Here is a 17240-nt window from a genome sequence, read left to right on the forward strand (position 1 = left end):
AGACTTTCGAAAAAGCCTTCTCGGTGCCCCTTGAATCCAGACGCATGCAGAGCAGGGAATGGCAGCGTCTCCGCACCGGCAGGAGAGGCCAGGGTCACGCAGCGCAGGCGGGAGAGGCCGGGGTCACGCGGCGCAGGCGGGAGAGGCCGGGGTCACGCGGCGCAGGCGGGAGAGGCCGGGGTCACGCGGCGCAGGCGGGAGAGGCCGGGTCACGCGGCGCAGGCGGGAGAGGCCGGGGTCACGCGGCGCAGGCGGGAGAGGCCGGGTCACGCGGCGCAGGCGGGAGAGGCCGGGGTCACGCGGCGCAGGCGGGAGAGGCCGGGTCACGCGGCGCAGGCGGGAGAGGCCGGGGTCACGCGGCGCAGGCGGGAGAGGCCGGGGTCACGCGGCGCAGGCGGGAGAGGCCGGGTCATGCAGCGCAGGCCCTAGACACGAGTCGTTTCAGTTCACAGGTCCTGTGAATTGTCAGACTCGGGCCCTTCCCTTCCCCTCAACCATCAAAGGCTCTCGTATCATCATTCAGAGTTTATTTAGCCCAGTGGTGTTAAGGGCGGAGGAACCAGGGTGGGGGGCCTCCCCAGGACACCTCACTCATACCCAGTCACCAATTTCAGATCAGAAAAGTCAGGACGTCACATTAGATCCTGAAGTCCCTAGTTGCTTCTAACATGCTAAGGATGTCGGGCACAGGCTGGCTGGGTGGACGCACAGGAAGAACCCCGAGGTGGTTTCTGTGATCACACAGGGTGGTGGGCAGCTCCGCTGGGGGCAGCCTGGCTCCTGGGGGGATCCGGGGCTGGCTCCCGGGAGGCCCTTCCACCCTTGTCCCCTCTAGGGAAGATGACTGTGGCATACGTCACAGACTTGGAGCTGCTCAGGACCTCAGGAGTCAGGGGGGACGATGAGGATGGGGCTGGGGGTGGGGGGGTCCTTGCCGGGGGCTCAAGAGGCAGGCTGGTATAGGTGGTATTGTCAAAGGAAGGTGGCGAGTCGAGCCTAACATATGGCACGTCTGACGGCACACCTCCAGCCAGTCCGGAATCGTCCGCGCGGGCCATTGAGGGGGGCGCCTGTAACGCAAGTCGGCAGGTCAGGCGAAGAGAGAACACCCTCCTGGGCCCCAGTTCCCTGTGGGGCGGAGCCCAGGGTCACGCTGGCTCTGTCTCGAACTCTGACTACATCAGTGAGCAAGAGAGCTTCTTGTAGACGGTCAAGCCCCAAGTCTTGCCCCAAATCTGGGAAGGTGGGAAACCAAGGTGGGAAGGCGGAACCGTCAGCCCCAAGTTCACTGCATTTAGGAAGACGGTTTGGACCCTGACTGGGGCCCAGTCCTCTCTCCACTCCATCGGCCGAGACCTCTCGGCGGGGGGCCTGCGGGATTTGGCCAGGACTCTGCAGAGGCCTCTTACCGTGTCCGGAGCTCTGCTGCCCTGGGACTGGCCACGGACCCCGAGCCTGCGCCCTGGCAAGACAGAGGAGGGCAGCACGGGCTGCTTCTGTGCCGCCCACAGCGCTCCCTTCGCAGCCCTTAGAAGCTTCTATTGGAATCCAGACTCACCTGCGTCACGCCCGCCCCCACGGGACCTTTGCCCCTCGGACCCCAGGGCCCCGCCCGACCTGCTCTGACCCTCCCTTCCCACTCACCGCTTCCACAGCTGCCATCCGATCTGCCTCCGCACTCACCGAGCTCCAGAAGCACTCCCTTCACCTCTGCCGCCCTGTCCCTTCTCCCATGCCCCCAGGCCTTCCAGCTCCGTCTCCCCAGTCCTGCTCCCACTGAGTCTCCTCACCCCCCTCCGCCTCTCTGCCACGGGAATTCCAGCACTGAGGAGGGGGGCTTTCTAATGCCCAGACAAGCCCCTCGGTAGGGGCCCGCCCAGATTCCTGGCCTTGTCTGCAACACTAGCTAGGGGGCCCTGCTGGGCTGGGGGAATGGACCATTACCCACCTTTCCTTTTGGCCATCACGACAAACAGCACCGCCGCCACCACCAGGAAGCCCAGCAGGAGCACAGAGCCCCAGATCAAGGGGGTGCTGAGGGACACAAAGAGACAAGTGAGCCTAGCCCTGAACCCAGCTCGGAGCTGCTCCCCGGGAGTCCTGGAGCAGCCACACTGGGAGCAGTGCTCGGTGAGCCCGGGTTGGGAGAGGGAGAGGGGGAGACGGAGGTGTTCAGAATGGAATGAGGAGGGCAGGCTCGGGAGGGCAGAACAGAGACGTTGTCGAGGTATGCTGGCTGAAGACCTCGCGGGATGAGGGGACCATCGCTGAACTGGAACAGAGAGGCCTGTCCGTCCGTCCGTCCGTCCATCTGTCTGTCTAGCTGCCTGATCACCCGGTCCCCAGGAAAGGAAGGAACCATCAGGTTTCTCCTGGGTTTAGTCCTGGGCTCTATAGAAGCCGTGTTCTCACCACCACCGCCCCCAGCCACCCAGAGCTCGCTCTAGTCAGCACCTCTTCTCGTCCTGGCTGGGTTCCGGAGGGCTGGCACTGCCCACGGGGCCTGAGGAAGGCTCGTCAGCCAGACTGCCGGCCTCGTAGGCCTCCTCGTCCTCCTCTTCCTCTTCCCGGGCAGGAGCTGAGTTGGAAGGAAGTATTTGAGGATCACAGACCCATGTGGGCAGGTTCGGGGCCTGCTGAGGTCTGAGCTAGGTTGGGGTAGGGCTGAAGCTGCGGAGGGAGAGGTCTCCCGGGAGAAACACCAAGAAGGGGGCTTGGGGCGTTCCTTAGGGGCCCCTCATTCTGGAAGCCAGGGAATGGCATTCTTTGTGCTTTGCCTGACTGTAAACCTGCCCACCTTCCCCTCTACCGCCAGCCCCCACCCACTCCCCGTGCATTTCTCCTCCACACCCCTGCCACCGTCTGGCCCCCGCAGGCTGGCCGAGCTCCGTCCCAAGCTCTGCCCTCAGGGTCTAAAGACCTCCAGGCTCAGCCCTACCGTGATACATGCCACTGGCCCTAGCTGAGAGACCTGCTCAGACCCTGAGACTCAGTTTGGTGACAAAGCTTCTGTCATCCCTACAACGTGCTCGATTTCTGGCGGCGGGGACTTAGGGTTGGCTTTCCTGGCCCCGAAGGTCTGTCTTGGGAACCTGGCCTGTCATTCTAGAACACAGAGCCTCCTCACCCTGTTCTTAAGAGACTCACCATTCCCACTCCACAGCCCCAGCAAACCGGGAAATGGAGGCGCTGCAAATGTTCTGCTCTCCTGGTGCCTTTTAAGCCGCCGTGGAGGAACCTCCCTGAAGCTAAAGGCTTGCCTGAGCTGTCCCCACACCCGCCCTAGACACCACGCTCCCCCTGTCTGCCTGGACATCCACCCTCCACAGCTGTTGGGACCTCACACCAGCCACTGCAGGTCCTACCTCCTTGCCCTGCTCTTTAGACCCTAAGGCAGGGGTCCCCAAACTACGGCCGGGGCCACATGTGGCCCCCTGAGGCCATTTATCCGGCCCCCGCCACACTTCCGGAAGGGGCACCTCTTTCATTGGTGGTCAGTGAGAGGAGCATAGTTCCCATTGAAATACTGGTCAGTTTGTTGATTTAAATTTACTTGTCCTTTATTTTAAATATTGTATTTGTTCCTGTTTTGTTTTGTTTTTACTTTAAAATAAGATAAGTGCAGTGTGCACAGGGATTTGTTCATACTTTTTTTTTATAGTCCGGCCCTCCAACGGTCTGAGGGACAGTGAACTGGCCCCCTGTGTAAAAAGTTTGGGGACCCCTGCCCTAGGGGCTCTGCCGCATACCTAGAAACAATGGACAGTTCCCAGGCCTTAGACTGTCAGGGAGGGAGGAAGACAAAGATGACTGATTACCAGGAGTGTATTTATAATATGACATTGTAATCATGGACTCTAGATAAGAGGGATTCTCGTGACAACATAGTCCATTCTCTTAATTAACGAACTGGGGGGAAAACCACAAGAAGGAAAATGCCTTTCTTAATTTAGTTGTTTGGGGACTGGGCGCAAATTACTTGGAAAAAAAGGAAGACCCAAACATGAAAAACTGTCAGCATCCCTACGAGAACGCGAGTAGCAGTCTGAGCTTCGCAGCTAGCTGGCCATTTCTCGCTAGGACTTGACTGTTTTTTAATCATCCTATTTTTTCTGGGAAAAAAAAATTTTCATACTTTAAAATTTCCTTTATATGAATGCTTAGATATTAGATCGTTGTAGGCTATGGGAATGAAACCTATTTTAAAAAGTGCTTTTTATACTGAAATTAGGGCTGAGACTATTAGCTTAAATATTAATGACACTTTTCCCATTTTTAAACAAAATGAGTTGTAATTCAGGCACTACCGTAGTTTTTTAGGCCACCAAACCCATTATTAGAGGGATAAAAAGAAACTGGATAATATAAAAAAAATAATTTAATATTTATTTCCAATATGCCTGAATTAAAACTTTGTTTAAAACATTTCTAAAAGCAGCATCAAGTATGTTGGAAGGGCTGGGCGCGGAGGCCAAGGCCATGGTGGGGGGGCTGCCGTGTGGGCGGGGCAGGGAAAGGGAGCTGCATTTAGCTGTCTTATCTCAGACTTCTCACCCTGTTTAGTTTCCGTTCCCTGCAGAACCGTCTGTCAAAAAGATATCTCCCCCCAAGTCCTCTCCCCCAGCGCCCCCATCCCCCAGGGGCCCGGAGCAGCAGGTGGGAGTGGGAAGGGCAGGTGGGAGGAGCAGGGGCCGGCCTAAGTGCCTCACCTGCAGGGAGGATGCCCAGAGTCACCCTGTGCACGGTCTGGGGCCCGGAGGCTCCCTCCACCAGGCAGCCATACTCCCCGGCATCCTCCTCCCGCAGGGCGATCATCTCCACCTCGAGCAGGCCGCTCCCCAGGTCAGTGAGGAACGTGCGGCCGTGTCCCGGGGCTCTGCGGTCCACTGCCGAGGACACCAGGGGCTGGCACCCCTCGGGCAGGAACCGGCACCACACCTTCCGAGCCCTGATGTCCTGGGGTCGGTAGAGACAGTGCAACCGAATGGAGCCTCCCACCGGTGCCTGTATCACCTCCGGGAGCATGTCAGCCGCGTCCTGGCCTAGGGAAGGAAAGAATGTGGGAATGTTCAGCAGGGGTTAGGGGCACCTCCCAGCCCAGACAACTGGCACGGGGCACCGGGACCTAGAGGTCTACCTTTTGGGCTCTACATGTTATTGTTGCCACAACACTGTCAATTGTTGCCTGACCAGGCAGTGGCACAGAGGACAGAGTGTCGGACTGGGACACGGAAGACCCAGGATCGAAACTCTGAGATCGCTGGCTTGAACTCAGGCTTATCCAGTTTGAGTGAGGGATCATAGACATGACCCCATGGTCACTGGCTTGAGCCCAAAGGTCACTGGCTTGAAGCCCAAGGTTGCTGGTTTGAGCAAGGGGTTACTCGGTCTGCTGTAGCCCCCCCCCCCGCCCCGTCAAGGCACATATGAGAAAGCAATCAATGAACAACTAAGGTGCCACAATGAAGAATTGGTGCTTCTCATCTCTCTCTTTTCTGGTCTGTCTGTCCCTCTATCTGTCTCTGTCACTCACACACACACACACACACACACAACACTGTCAATTGTTTCTAGGCATGGAGCAGAACATATGGGGCCCAGAGTGCAGCTCCTTCTGGACCTTACCTGCTAGTCCCAGGAGCAGCAGCAAGAGCAGGTCGGGACCCATAGCTGGGCAGGGAGATGTCAGCTCGAGGGATTTCCTGGGCACTGACCCAGCATTACCCCGGGGTCAGGAAACATCCGCCTCACACAGTCACGTGGGGCTCTCAGTGACCATGGGTGGGAGGCAGACACTGGTGGGGCCCTCCACGGGTGGGGATAAGAAAGCCTTCCAAACCCTGGTTGGCTCAGAGCTCAGGAGCTGACCCTGAGGGCGGGGCTGGGCAAGGCGGGGCTGGGTCCTGGCCAGGGAGGAAGGCAGGAAGGTCAAGACAGCTGGAGAGCATTAGAGAAAAAGTTAAAAACGATCTTCGGGGTCTTCCAAACATAGAATCGGAGAGTGCAGAGCTGTGAAGAAGAAAGCTCATGTCCTACCCACGGTCCAAGATTCTAAGTTCTGTCAGAGTGTCCCCCCCTAAGCTCTCACGAGATTGTCCCTCTCCTGTAGTCCCACTGCACAACAGAGTCCCACCTTGATGGCGGACCTGGCCCGTCCCTGTCTATTCAGCTGGTGCTGTCATGATATTCAGCCCCGAGAATCACATCATTTCTCCACTTCTCTGTTTTCTTTCTCCCTCTCTTTTTCTGGAACTCCTTAATTAGTTGGATATGGAACCTACTGTATTCATCTCATTTTCCTATCTTTTCTCTTTTTGGTCTTTTTTGTTCTGATTTCTAGAAGATATCCTCATCTTTTCCTTCCATCCCTTCTATTATTGTCTTTTAAATTTTTAACTTTTTAGCATTCTTAATTTACAAGACTTTTTATTCTGCAAGCATTTATTTATAGCATATTTTTGTTTTAAGAATGCACTATTGTTGTAAAGTACAGTACCTTAATCTGCAGGTTACACAGAGACACCAAGTCCAAATGAGTTTTTGAGGAGTTTATTAATTAGCTGGCTAGCTACACGGGGCACAATCCCAAATCATGTAGAAATTCCCTACCATTCTGTGGCTGATTTTATAGAACAAATCACATACCGGTTGGGGTGGGTAAGGAGGGAGTATGGTACAATAGGCAATTACTAACAAGCTTACAACATCTATCTATAGGGTCTATTAAAAGGAAAAAGCATTCTTACACATCAAGACCATGAGATAACACAGTAGTGATAATTGTTTTACATACCCGGCAAAGACAGTCCCAGATCTGCTAGTGTCTACCCTCAACCCTGTCCCTACAAGATGGTTAGCTTAGGATAAGGAGAGAAGCTAAATGAAATTGCCTTTGCTAAAAGCTAGTCCCCGCTTGCTTTAGTTTACAAGCTTTATACATATAAATAATTTCAAAAGGGATGATTATTAGAAAGCATATAAAATGTTACAGAATGCAGATTTTTCAAGCAAGGGGAGTGGGCTCGTGATCCCTTTGTCTAGAGGTATATGTCACTCTCAGGACTCCAGGAGGGGAGGAAGAGTTAGAGTCAGTGTAGGAATTTTTTTTCAATTTTTTTTTTTTTTTACAGAGACAGAGAGAGAGTCAGAGAGAAGGATAGATAGGGACAGACAGACAGGAACGGAGAGAGATGAGAAGCATCAATCATCAGTTTTTCAGTGTGCATTGTGACACCTTAGTTGTTCATTGATTGCTTTCTCATATGTGCCTTGACCGCGGGCCTTCAGCAGACCGAGTGACCCCTTGCTCGAGCCAGTGACCTTGAGTCCAAGCTGGTGAGCTTTTGCTCAAACCAGATGAGCCCGCACTCAAGTTGGCAACCTTGAGGTCTCGAACCTGGGTCCTTCTGCATCCCAGTCCGACGCTCTATCTACTGCGCAACCACCTGGTCAGTGTAGGAATTTTTAATTAAGATATGTAAACATTGTCTCCTAAAGCAGATGTCTCCTAAGACAATCTTAAGGAAGGGGAAGAAGAAGTTTTCAGATAACTTTTATCTTCTTTGCTGTCTAGCAGGTGGCCTTAGTCCTTCCAGAGAACTATAGTTAAACTCTGATTAGTTACTAACTTTTGCCCTTTTAATCTCTTTCTCTGGGTTTTTATTTTTGTTTGTTTGTTTGTTTACAGAAAAGAGGGGTAAGGGGGCCTGACTCTTCCTTTTAAAATACTAATGTTGCCTGACCTGTGGTGGCGCAGTGGATAAAGCGTCAACCTGGAAACGCTGAGGTTGCCGGTTCAAAACCCTGGGCTTGCCCGGTCAAGGCACATATGGGAGTTGATGCTTCCTGCTCCTCCCTCCTTCTCTCTCTCTCTCTCTCTCTCTCTCCCCCCTCTCTATAATGAATTAAAAAAAAAAGTACTAATGTTAACAATTTTTGTGATTTTTTGCCACCTTATCACACTATCCCTTTTTGGGGGGGGGGCAATTCTTTACAGAGATTGTCATGTTCTGCCTGGGCTGGGCCTTCCGAGCAGAGGGCGCTGACCAAGCTGTGTTCTAGGGCGACTGCGCAGCCAGCACACCTGAGGAGCTGGGGACGGCGCGTGGGCTCCAGGGAGATTCACTCACGTCCTCCTCTCCCTGCCTGGAGAAGCGGGTTGTTCTGTTCATTTCTCCATTATCATTCACATTCCATATTATTCTGTAGCCAGGTAGGTACCTGTTTTGTTTTCTGTAGGAGAGGACCCTGAGGCTCAGAGGCGTTAAGGATCTTGCTTAAAGTTTCTTAAGAGGCAAAGCAGAAGTTTGAAACCAAAGTATCCGACCCCTTCAGTCCGATGTGTGCCCCAGAGTCCAAGGCCAGGGATCCCAATGGCAAAGAAAGGGTCACCTGCACCCCGGTACCAGGCACAGCTGGGCCTGGGGAGCCCCCTGTGCCCAGAAGGGGCGGCAGGAGGTGGGACCAGGCTCAGTTTGAGCTCCACTCAGTCTTACTTTTTTTATAATATTATTTTTTAATTGAATTTATTGGAGTGACACCAGTTAGCAAAATTATACAGGTTTCAGCTACACAACGCTACACCACATCATCTGTGCACTGTATTGTGTGTTCACCACCCCCAGTCAGGTCTCCATCCTTCACCATTTATTCTCCCCTCACCCATCCCCACTCTCCCCCCCAACTCTGCAATCACCACTCTGCTGCCTGTGCCCATGAGTTTTTTCCCTCTCTTTCTGTTTTGCTCAATCTCTCCACCTCCCCACTCAGCTCATTTCACTCGGTCTTGACGACTGTCCGGTCTGAGGACACAAGGAGGAAGTTCCACGTGCTCCTGAGTCAGAAGGCCAGGAACACAACACACAGACCCAACCGCCACCCCCCACCCCCCAGGGCAGTCTGACTGGGGAGTAGGCGGGGGGCGGGGCTGGGTGAGGCTCTGAGGCTGGAACCCAGGGCTGCCTCAGGGATCCCAAACCCCAGGTGTCCACGCCCAGGTAGGGGCCAAGCAGCCACACGGCAGAGGGCAGAGGAAGCTCCTGCCCGAGGATGTGGATGACTCCGCCCTCCCCTCTCCGCGGGCCCACCCTGGGGACGTCTCGGTCCCATTTCCCCTCCCTCCTGGCCCAGGTGGGGTGTGTGTACAGGAGACAGCGATGAGGTCCGCTTCCTCGCCTCCCCAAGTCTACCCTCCGACCACCGTTAGAGTTGCATCACCCTGTCCCTCCTGCACCCCAGAGCTCCTGACCGGCGGACTGGTTCACTATCTCCTCTCTCCCCCCATGAAAACACGGCTCCGCTGGGCAGACACCTTTGGTTGTTTCTGTTCACTGTGTCTCCAATGCCTAGGACAGTCCTAGCACAGAAAGGATCTGTTGAATGAATGAATAAGACTGAGCTAGAAGGAAGGGCACCTTGAATGCCGAGTGAAATGTGGATTTTCAAGCTCTACTGGGAACTTGGGTAAATCCATTCCCTTGTGAGTCTCAGTTTCCCTTCTGTACAACGAGGGGCTTTGATTGGTAGTTTCTGGTTCTGCCTTGCTGACCTCGGTAACTCAAGTCCTTGTCACTCCTTTGAAGGAGAAGTAACGGTGGTGAGAGTCAAGCTCCAGGGAGAAGCATGGGTGAGTCAGCTGGGCCTTGGGGTACTTGGGGGGGGGGAGGAGGGAGGCCCACTGCAGGGAGGCCAGCAGTAACCCTAGGGTACTCGTGGACAGGAAGTGAGAGGAGGAGAGGAGAGGAGGACGGGGGGCTAGAGAGACTCCAGAGGGGAGGCGGGACTCGGTCATTAGATCTGGGAAAGGGAGCGAGAAGACCAGAAACACTGGCCAGTTTGGAGCCTGGGAGAATGGTGGGACATGGTGCGCTAACATCCTAGGTCCCCATGAGTCAGACCCTTTTTCCTCATCGAAACTGATTCTCCTCGCCATGAAGCAAAAGAGAACTTCATGATGACCCAGACAGTCCAGCTGAGCGTGAAGTCTCGGATTTATTTGAGAGGATGTTTGCTGTCCAGTCCAGAAGTTGGTAGGCGATCCTTCCACCTGCCAGGCACGGGTGCCTTCTCCCGCTCCCCCCCCCCACCCCCACACCCTGGGGCCAGGGGAAGCAGGGGACGGGCAAAGTGGTGTTTTGCCAAAGCAGAACCAGGAGTCTTGGTGGCCGAGGGACGAGTGTGCAGGCTGGGTGGCCCCCGCAGACCTCTCCCGGGCCTCTCGTCCCATGCGGGAGCCTCTCGTCCCACATGGGGGCCTCTCGTCTCAGGTGTCTCTCAGCCCTGCAATACACTGAGTGCTCACACTGCCCTCTCAGCCGCACTGAGCCCTCCGTGCCCGGCCTCCCGGCCACACCGTGCTCACCAAGCTCGCCTGTCAGAGTCTGCAGCTGGCAGTCCGGATCTTGGCCGCCGTCAGACCCACTGGCCGGGGATGTCTCCCATTTCTGCCTCTGCCAGGCGGCAGCCCAGAGGACGCCGGCTGCTAGAAGCTTGCTGAGAAAGACGCAGGCCAGGAGGAAAAGGATGGACACGGGTGGGAAGGGGGTGTCCTCTTCCGAGGGGTTCCTTGGAGAAACAAGGACAGCATGCGGGAGGCCTTGAGGTGGCCTCGGAGAAGGATGGGGAGACACCAGGAGCCTCCGGGGCTCAGGGTACACCCCCCACCCAGCGCCATCCCTGGGGCGGAGTTCTGTGGGGTTTGGGAAGCCTGGATTCGGGAGACCAGAGTGCTAGGCGACCAGTCTGCCTACTGAGTGTGTTTGAACACGTCACCTTCCCCCGCTGAAGAGTCCCTGCCTCACGTGGTGGGATGGGATGGTGTGTGTGTGGGTGGGGGGGGTGTCAGGGGGTACACGGGTGCTCCATGTTCAAAGTAACAATGTTTACTGCCAGTACTCAGACAGGAACCAATCAGAATTGATTCTGGTCCCATCAGAGGGCAGGTCTGCGGATCCCAGTTTTGTGCTAAAGTATGAAAACATTCTTTGTTGCTGAGCTGTGGGGACGGCCTCGGGCTGCCGGGGAGGCACAGGAAGCCGGCCATTCAGGAGTCTGGGAGCCACAACGATTTACAAACTGTCATGAAAGAATTCCAACAGCTAGCAGCCCGGACAGTCATGCCAACACACACTGGCTGGCGGGAAGGGCATCTAGACAAGATCATATCCGGGCCCTTTCACGCTCCCCCGCCGTGGAATTTGTCGTTCTGGGACCCGCAGTCTCCACCACCCCATTCCCAGGCTCTGCAGGGCGGAAGTCCGCCAGGGGGCTCAGGAAAGACCTGTCACAGTACCTGGAGATGCTCTTCTGCACCTTGGAACCCTCAAAGCTCTGGGACTTTTCACCATCAAGGGGGTCTGTGGGAGACAGGGCCGGTGACCTTACACCCCCCCCCCCCGCCTTGAGGCAGCCTGCAGGAGGAGGGGGAGAACCTCTCTGGGCCGCGGCCTGAGGCCTGCAGGCTCCGGCCCTGTGTGGATCAAGTTGTTAACCACTCTGAGCCTCAGCGGCCTCACCTGTAAAGCAGGGCAGTTGGGGACACCTCTTCAATAACAGTGTTGTGGATTTGGTGGGAACACCCTTTGTAGTGCCTATCACCTCCTAGGAGCTCAGTGCTGTGGCTCCCTCCCACCTCCCATCCCACGGGGCCTTTGGGAAGAGCAAATGGAATAAACTATGTACTTGAAAGTCGTCTGAACTGCCAGCTCTCTGCGCCAGCTATGGATTAGTAGTGGTAGTATATATTTTCTGCCCACCCTCTAGGGCAGGGGTCCCCAAACTTTTTACACAGGGGGCCAGTTCACTGTCCCTCAGACTGTTGGAGGGCCAGACTATTAAAAAAAACTATGAACAAATCCCTATGCACACTGCACATATCTTATTTTAAAGTAAAAAAACAAAATGGGAACAAATACAATATTTAAAGAACAAGTAAATTTAAATCAACAACCTGACCAGTATTTCAATAAGAACTATGCTCCTCTCACTGACCACCAATGAAAGAGGTGCCCCTTCTGGTGCGGTGAGGGCCGGATAAATGGCCTCAGGGGGCCGCATGCAGCCTGCGGGCCGTAGTTTGGGGACCCCTGCTCTAGGGAGACAGCAGAGTCCTAAACCCTGACAGCTGAAAATTTGCGTCTCCTTAGCCCCTCCACCCCGTTCCCACTTGGAGAGGTGGTGGAACTGCGGCTTGGGGTCTAAGGTGGGCAGTCCACCCCCCCCAGCTCCCCACCACAGACAAACACTATGCTGCCACAGCGTTTCCACGGTGAGGGGTCAGGTTGGGGGAGGAGCGGGGAAAGAGTCGGAAAAGGATGGCCAGCTCAGGTTTCTCCTTGAGGACAAGGGTGGAGGCTCGGAAGGCACCCCCGTGTGGGTCGTCCCCGCCCCGCCTGCTCAGGCCAGCAATAAGGACGCCAAGCAGTTCAGGGGCAGGAGGAGGGGACAAGGGCTGTCACCCACCCCCAAGCCTGTTTTGTCATCCCACATGTGCCTCAGAGGAGGCCTGTGGGGTCAGCAGGACTGACACCATCATCTCCACTTAAAGATGAGGAATTAGAGTCCCAGAGAGGTGAAGCACGTTGCCCAGGGACATGAGCAGTGCCCCTGCCGAGGGCTGTTTCTCTGTACCTGGTTGGTATTGAATTTAGTTGCTAGGTCCGTTGGGTGCTGGGTGAGGGAATAAAGGACTCTCCTCCCGCCCCGTAAGGACCAGCTACAGTGTTCACATCCCAGCCGCTGCCAGGTGGACACAGCCACATGGGGAAGCAGGACCACAGCCGGCTCGGACGGTGCCGTGTGCCAGTGAGAGACGGTCCCCTTTCTACAAGTGATTCAGCCCCGCCCCAGGGAGCACAGCTCGGACAGAGGCGTCAGGGTAGGACTGTGGCTCCCTGTGCAGTGAACAGCCTACCTAACCATCCACAGCGGCCTACCGAGGGGGGGACAAGATCTATAGTGTGGGTTTTCTCAGGGACCCCGAAAGCCCAGAGCGTGGTCCTGTGCACAGGCACCGGAGTCGTGAGCCCCAGCCCAAGGGCGGGCCCAGGTGCCGCCAGCTGCCCACTCACCGGCCAGTACCTCCACTAGGACGTTCCGGAGGGTGTCAGCCTCGTCGCCACGGAGGCTCTGACACCGATAGAGGCCAGCGTCGGGGGCTCCAAGGTCCCGCAGTGTGATGGTGACAGTGCCACCCAGGGTGTCGTCCATGATGACCGTGCTCCCGTTCCGCACCTTCAGGAAGGACAGCACCCACGCGCTGTGGGTGCTGACCACCCGCTGGCACGGGGCCCCTTCGCGCAGCTGGCGGCACCAGGCTTTGCGCCGGCCCCAGTGCTTTAGGGGGTTGTAGCGGCAGGAGACCTGCAGGGACTTGCCTGCCAGGCCCTGGAACACCGTGGCGTTGTGGGCTTGGGACAGCTCTGGGGAAGAGACATCCATTCACTCTTTCGGTCACTCAGCAAACGTTTATTGAACACCTACTATGTGCAGTGAATGAGAGACGGAAATCCTGCCCTTCAGGAGCTAAGGAGCTTTGGAAGTTGTGCAGGAAGTGGCACAGCTCAGGCACGTGCTTGTGGGAAACCCAGGTCCTGGGTCAGGCTCTGTCATCGTTGGACTTGTTGAACATCGTTGAAGGAGTAACTGACCCTCTCTGGGCCCGTACCCAAAAACACTTGGTCGAGAAGTTCCCTCCAGTTCTATTCTCGAGAGAGAGAAGGGCTGGTGACCCTCTCAGGCCCGGGGCTGGTTGCGCAGGGGGCCAGGCACCCTCTCCCTGCCCTGGTCACCTCGTCCCTCTGCCCCTGCCCACGCTACTGCCGGCTCTGCATTCTGTTTTTCTGACCTTCAGCTTCCAGCTTCCCTATTTCTGTGGCTTTGTTCCCCTTTCAGGATGGACTCGTCTCAGAGCTATTTTGGGGGAGACATGAGACTGCTATTTTGGGGGTCCTCCTTGGGGTGGGGGAGACTGGCTTAGAGCACCAGCCTACTTCCAAAGCCAGAGCTGCAGGACAATGACCCAGAGCCTCTGTCTCAACTTCCCTCTCTTGGGCCTCCTCCCTTCACCCCGTCTTCAACCGTATGGTGACAGAAACTTGAAAGATAGCCTTGAGCTGTCGATGACCTGCCTTTTGGAACCAGAGAGGCCTGGAGAGCAGAGGCCACTCCACTCCACCTGTCATCTCATCCAGCCCTCCACCTCCAGGCAGGCCTCACCCCCACCTTGCTCCAATGCACCCCAGCTAAGAAGCGGCAGCAGCAAGACCCCATTGGGACACTCCCCTCTCACCCGGGTTTGCCTATCGGTCTGAGGGAGCAAAGGGCACCCTTCCCCCATGACACCCTTCCCCCATCCCAATGACAAATATTTGGCCTCCTCACTTCCCATCCAGGGTTGAGGACAAGAGGACCTTCTGAGCGTGGGAGGGGGCACCCCAAAGATGCAGATTCTCAGTGCTGGGCTCTTCACCCCCCTTTGCCATTCCTCTGGGGCTAGTCTTATGCTTAAGTGGTTCCTAAGTTTTGGGGCTCTTACTAGTGCCCCCAAAACTTCCCCCAGCTACTAGCTAGTGCTCGAGACGCCACCGTCAGAACTCCTTCCCTTTCCACGTGGCCGGAATCTGCCGGCCCTTTGCACCTGCACATACATGAATGAAGAGTGTGACAGCAGGTTCTGAGGTCGCGGAGGGAGGGAGAGCGTCAAGGATATGGGGAGGTGAAAGGGGAAGGGAGGGGCGCAGAACTAGTGAGGACTTCAACCTCCTCCACGTCAGGGCTCCCCACCGCGACCCGCCCACCGGCCACTTACTCATGGAAGAGGAAGGAAAGAAGCCATCCGCGGCGGAGCGAGGGGGTCCTACCTGTGACAGAGAGCAGGATGAGCAGCCAGAGGGGCTCCATGTCGCCCTCCCCTGACAGAGGGCAGACGCAGAGGGCCTTGTGCAAGATCTCGCCTTTCTCTAGAACTGCAGAAAGGAGCGGGTCAGGCGCCTCAGGCACTGCCCACAGGAACCGGCTCCTGGAGATTGAGCAACAGTCTGGACTGGGGTCTGGCTTTATGATTCAGGGAGGAGTGTGGGCTGGGGGAGGAGGGGGATGGAGGGGGAGGAGGGGGAAGGGGGACTGGCCACTGCCGCCTGGATGGAAGCAGGAGGCTGAGGATCTCAGAGCTCTGAGAGGCCAGCCCTCGTCTGGGGCTGGTCAGGGTCCTCACAGACGTGCTCAGACTCTCCTCTGGTGGCACTGCTCGCCGTTCTCTGGCCCAACCTTGCAAGGGTTGTAGGACAGCTTCTCCTCTTGGAAGAAGCCAGGACCCTCACCCGGCCCCTAGTCCCTCCCTCCGATCTGGCGTCCCTGTAACGTGGCAGCAGTGAAGAGCGGCTCTGGAGCCAGACTTTGTGGCTTCAAGTTCCTTCTTACTCACCTGCTGTGTGTGCAGCCACATGCGCACAGCCACCCTGTGCCTCAGTTCCTGTACCTGTTAAATGGGCACAGTATGAGTGCAGAGGCTTACTGGGAGGACAACATGGATTTCTGTAGACAAAGTGCTGTACAACAACAGGGCCTGACACACAGCAAGGACTAGACAAAATTAACTAGTACCTGTTATCCTAGTGAAAGAAATAACGGGCTGTCTGCGAGAGGGAACATTTTCTCTGCCACCCGGAGTCGCCTGCCCAAGTGTAGCCTCCTTGGCACAGCTGAGCTCCTCCTTCAGCTGCACGTGTGTTCACATGACCATCAGTTTGTGCGCAAACACACCTATGGGACAAGACAGGACGTGATGTTTTCTGGAGATCTGGGGGCAGGGGTGCTCCTTCCACAAGCACAGGTCCTACGAAGGGTATCCAGGCACAGGGACAAAGGTGCAAAACGGCCTTGTGAGTCAGGATAGGGTGGGGGTGGCGAGGCAACTCCCAGGGGCAGGGAGTGGAGTTGTGCTGGGGAAGCAGCAGGAGAGGCTGGAGGAGCCCACTGCAGCCGACAGACCATCACAGTCAGCTTGGGCTTCCTGCAAGCACTCTGACTTGCTCTCTCATTTGTCCATGTCTCCATATTTACTCCGCATACATCATATGGACAGGAAATGTACATGGGGATGGGTAGTTAGTGGTGAACATAAGATAGTCCTTGGGGCGGCAAGATGGTGATGGAGTAGGCAGATGTACCAACTTCCAACTCCCAGAACCAAAGTGGATTACAACTTAATTTTAAGAACTATCATCTGGAAATACCAACTTTGAACTAAACTAAGAGTACTCTTCAACCAAGGAACACTGAAGAAGCCACACTGAGACTGGTAGGAAAAGCGGAATTGCGGAGAAGGCTGCCCAGCTCCCCAGAGCAAATGGCAGCCTGGAGAGACTCATGTGGCGGGAAGTGAGTTTAATGGAGAGGGGAGGGACCTGGGCCCCAGGAACAAAACTCCAGCCTGCAGCCCAAGAGCCTAGAAGAGGCTTATAGACAGTATTTAGCTGGAAACAAGTCAGAATACTGTTTGTGAGACAGAGACAGTTTTTTCAAACCCAGGATTCTTCTTAAAGTGACTGCACAAAAAAACCTCTTTCACAGCCACTCACCCGGGGCTCCAGGGGACAGGGAGAGAGGAGAGGACCAGAGTAGCAGGAAGAGAATGTAATCTAGGAGGCACAGGCAGAAACACTTTGAGAGACAGCCACCCAAACCCCTGGGATGAGTCAATCCCCAAATCTGAAAAGAATATTTCCCCTGGAACCAGCAATACCAGCAAAGGGAAACAGAACATCAGCCAAACAAGCTCTCCCACAGTACTTAGAGCAGAGTCACTTAGAAGGAGGGAGCTTTCAGGACTACAGTAGTGAGTGTTAGGGTCTGACCTGAAGCACCCCACCCACACTGCTGAGGGCTTGCTGGAGGGTGTGAGGTGGCTGGACAGGGAAGCGTGGTTCTGTTGGCTAGGGCAGAAGCTGGCTGGCCACAACTGAGGCCCCACATGAGCTCAGTTTAGCCCGCCCCTGAAGGCAGTCCCGCCCAGCTGCAGGCTGCCTGCAACCCGGCCTGCTGGGGAAGGGTGGGAGCCCAGAATGGGCAGAGACCCCAACTGAGCAAAGGTGCTCACCCCTGCCTTTGGTGCCGAAGCTTGTGGCTGATGTGCCTCGCGCAACCCTACCCGTGGGGGCAGGGTGAAGGCCGAGACTGACTGAGGCTTGTAGAGCCCCCCACGTGAACACAGCCCCTTCCATGGAGGAGAGGTGGAAACTGCA

The 17240-nt window shown here is 55.9% G+C and overlaps 2 protein-coding genes across 2 annotated transcripts; both read right to left on the reverse strand.

The window, feature by feature from the left end:
* Positions 1-526: 526 nt before the first annotated feature.
* On the reverse strand, positions 527-5740 carry TREML1 (triggering receptor expressed on myeloid cells like 1). Its single transcript, XM_066252932.1, has 6 exons — positions 5626-5740; positions 4710-5042; positions 2455-2578; positions 1949-2034; positions 1410-1462; positions 527-1070 (listed from the first exon to the last, which is right to left on the reverse strand). Exons 1-6 carry the CDS (start codon positions 5666-5668, stop codon positions 738-740), a joined length of 972 nt encoding a protein of 323 aa, XP_066109029.1. The 5' UTR covers positions 5669-5740; the 3' UTR covers positions 527-737.
* A 4158-nt stretch (positions 5741-9898) lies between these two features.
* Positions 9899-15008, reverse strand: TREM2 (triggering receptor expressed on myeloid cells 2). The gene is made up of 5 exons (XM_066252933.1): positions 14859-15008; positions 13068-13418; positions 11291-11354; positions 10361-10563; positions 9899-10278 (listed from the first exon to the last, which is right to left on the reverse strand). The coding sequence occupies exons 1-5, from the start codon at positions 14896-14898 to the stop codon at positions 10262-10264; spliced, it is 675 nt and encodes a 224-aa protein (XP_066109030.1). The 5' UTR covers positions 14899-15008; the 3' UTR covers positions 9899-10261.
* Positions 15009-17240: the final 2232 nt, after the last annotated feature.

This window comes from Saccopteryx bilineata, chromosome 1 (genome assembly GCF_036850765.1).
Source record: "Saccopteryx bilineata isolate mSacBil1 chromosome 1, mSacBil1_pri_phased_curated, whole genome shotgun sequence".
Lineage (NCBI taxonomy): Eukaryota > Metazoa > Chordata > Mammalia > Chiroptera > Emballonuridae > Saccopteryx > Saccopteryx bilineata.